The sequence below is a fragment of the Neophocaena asiaeorientalis genome, unplaced genomic scaffold (genome assembly GCF_003031525.2).
Source record: "Neophocaena asiaeorientalis asiaeorientalis breed wild unplaced genomic scaffold, Neophocaena_asiaeorientalis_V1.1 scaffold177, whole genome shotgun sequence".
NCBI classification, from domain to species: Eukaryota; Metazoa; Chordata; class Mammalia; order Artiodactyla; family Phocoenidae; genus Neophocaena; species Neophocaena asiaeorientalis.
Window position 1 is genome coordinate 22644863 of NW_020172779.1, and position 1454 is coordinate 22646316.

The window sequence follows — 1454 nt, forward strand, 5'->3', positions numbered from 1 at the left end:
CCCACGCCCTTACCCCCAGCTGGAGCACGGCCTGCATGGCGGGCTTTTGGAGCCTCGGGATGGTCCGGTGGGTGCTGTCCTCGAGTGCCTGGTGTCCTCCTCCAGAAGGCTGGAAAAGAGACTTGCTGGCCCCGTCTTCTACCTGCTGCAAGCTCTAGCTGGTGAGGGGCTCTGGGGCGGGGACAGGCAGGGAGCAGGAATGTGGGCTTCCCTAGCTGGCCTTCCAGAACCCCCTCTCACCCAAGGTCTCTCCCCAGTGCTGAGTGCAACCCAGCACGTGCTGCTGGCTGAGGCGCTGGAGATGGGGGCCCTGTCGGGGGCGTTCAAACTGGTGAGTGGGCCCAGCTTGTAGGGGAGGGGCTGTGCCGGAGGTGCGGACCCAGTGCATCCGGGCTGGGGTGGTGTGGGTGGTGCCAGAAGCCTGGGGGCCCCTCTGACAACCTCCCACCCTGTCCTGCCAGGTGGAGAGCCTTTTGGAGCGGAGCACCCCATGGCAGGAGCGCAGGGCCGTGTCCCTGCCGCACGAGCTCCTGGGGAGCAGCTGGGGCTCAGAGGCACCCACCTGGGTCCTGCTGGAGGAGTGTGGCCTTGAGCCACAGGTGGGCGCCCCCCAGGTGTGCTGGAAACCGGAGGCCCAGGGCTGTGCGAACGCGCTTTACGCCTGCCTCGCACTGCTATTCAGGCTGAGCCGGCTCTGCTAGCCTGCAGCCTGCCCGCAGGGCAGCTCTCTAGTGGGGCAGAGCTCATGCCCACCCAGCTGCCAGGAGCCACACCCAGCCACGTGGGCAGCTCCCCACAAGGCCTGGGAGTTGAGGAAAGACAATAAATGTGACGAACAAAGGGAAAATGCTCACTGAGCTTTTGAGGGGCCCTATGTCAGGGGTTGGGCAGCGATGGGGATGGTGCCTCCCTATGGGGAGGGCCCTGGGGGCTGAGAGCAGGCATCTCTCCCGTGGGGCTGAGGGGGCATTCCCTGTGCTGCACCGGATCAGTCCACAGTGAGCAGCCACATGGCCGGGCTCCTGGCGCCCTCCCCGAGCCGGCTGGCCTGGAAAGAACGGGACAGGGCGATTCCAGCCTTCAAGATGGTTCTCTGTCTGCCTCAGGGAACTTGAGAACGTACTGATGCAGGTAGCGGGGGCTGTCCTTGCCCTCCGGGGCTGCAGAGAGGACAGAGAAAAGGTGTACTGACAGGCAGACAGATCTGCACTCCTGGGGCTACACTGGGGCCCCAGGGAAGTGACCCGAACCAGAGAAACTGGCCTTTGGGGTGTGTCTCATCCAAATTAATTCGCTCAAAGGTAAGAGTCTCTCGAGAGGAGGCCTCTGGGCCCCTGAGTCGCAGTCCCTGGGCCTTCGGCAGGGCTCAGAGCCTCCCTGGACCAGGGTGCCTGAGCCTCCCTGGGAGGTGGGGGCAGGGGTGGAACGGCCCCACGTGCAAGGAGAGATAGTAA

At 64.7% G+C, this 1454-nt stretch overlaps 1 protein-coding gene across 7 annotated transcripts in view; it reads left to right on the forward strand.

Moving 5' to 3' along the window:
• GSDMD (gasdermin D) overlaps nucleotides 1-1055 on the forward strand; it is a 6110-nt gene extending 5055 nt beyond the window's left edge. For 4 of the 7 annotated variants that reach the window (XM_024741135.1, XM_024741134.1, XM_024741139.1 and 1 more), the window contains 3 exons: nucleotides 20-161; nucleotides 258-331; nucleotides 462-1053. In XM_024741135.1, the coding sequence (XP_024596903.1) occupies nucleotides 20-161; nucleotides 258-331; nucleotides 462-701 (456 nt within the window). In that variant the 3' untranslated portion in view covers nucleotides 702-1053. Of the gene's footprint in view, nucleotides 1-19; nucleotides 162-257; nucleotides 332-461 lie in introns of all 7 variants that reach the window. The other 3 variants (XM_024741136.1, XM_024741137.1, XM_024741140.1) reach the window with 3 other exon arrangements.
• The last annotated feature ends 399 nt before the right edge of the window (nucleotides 1056-1454 follow it).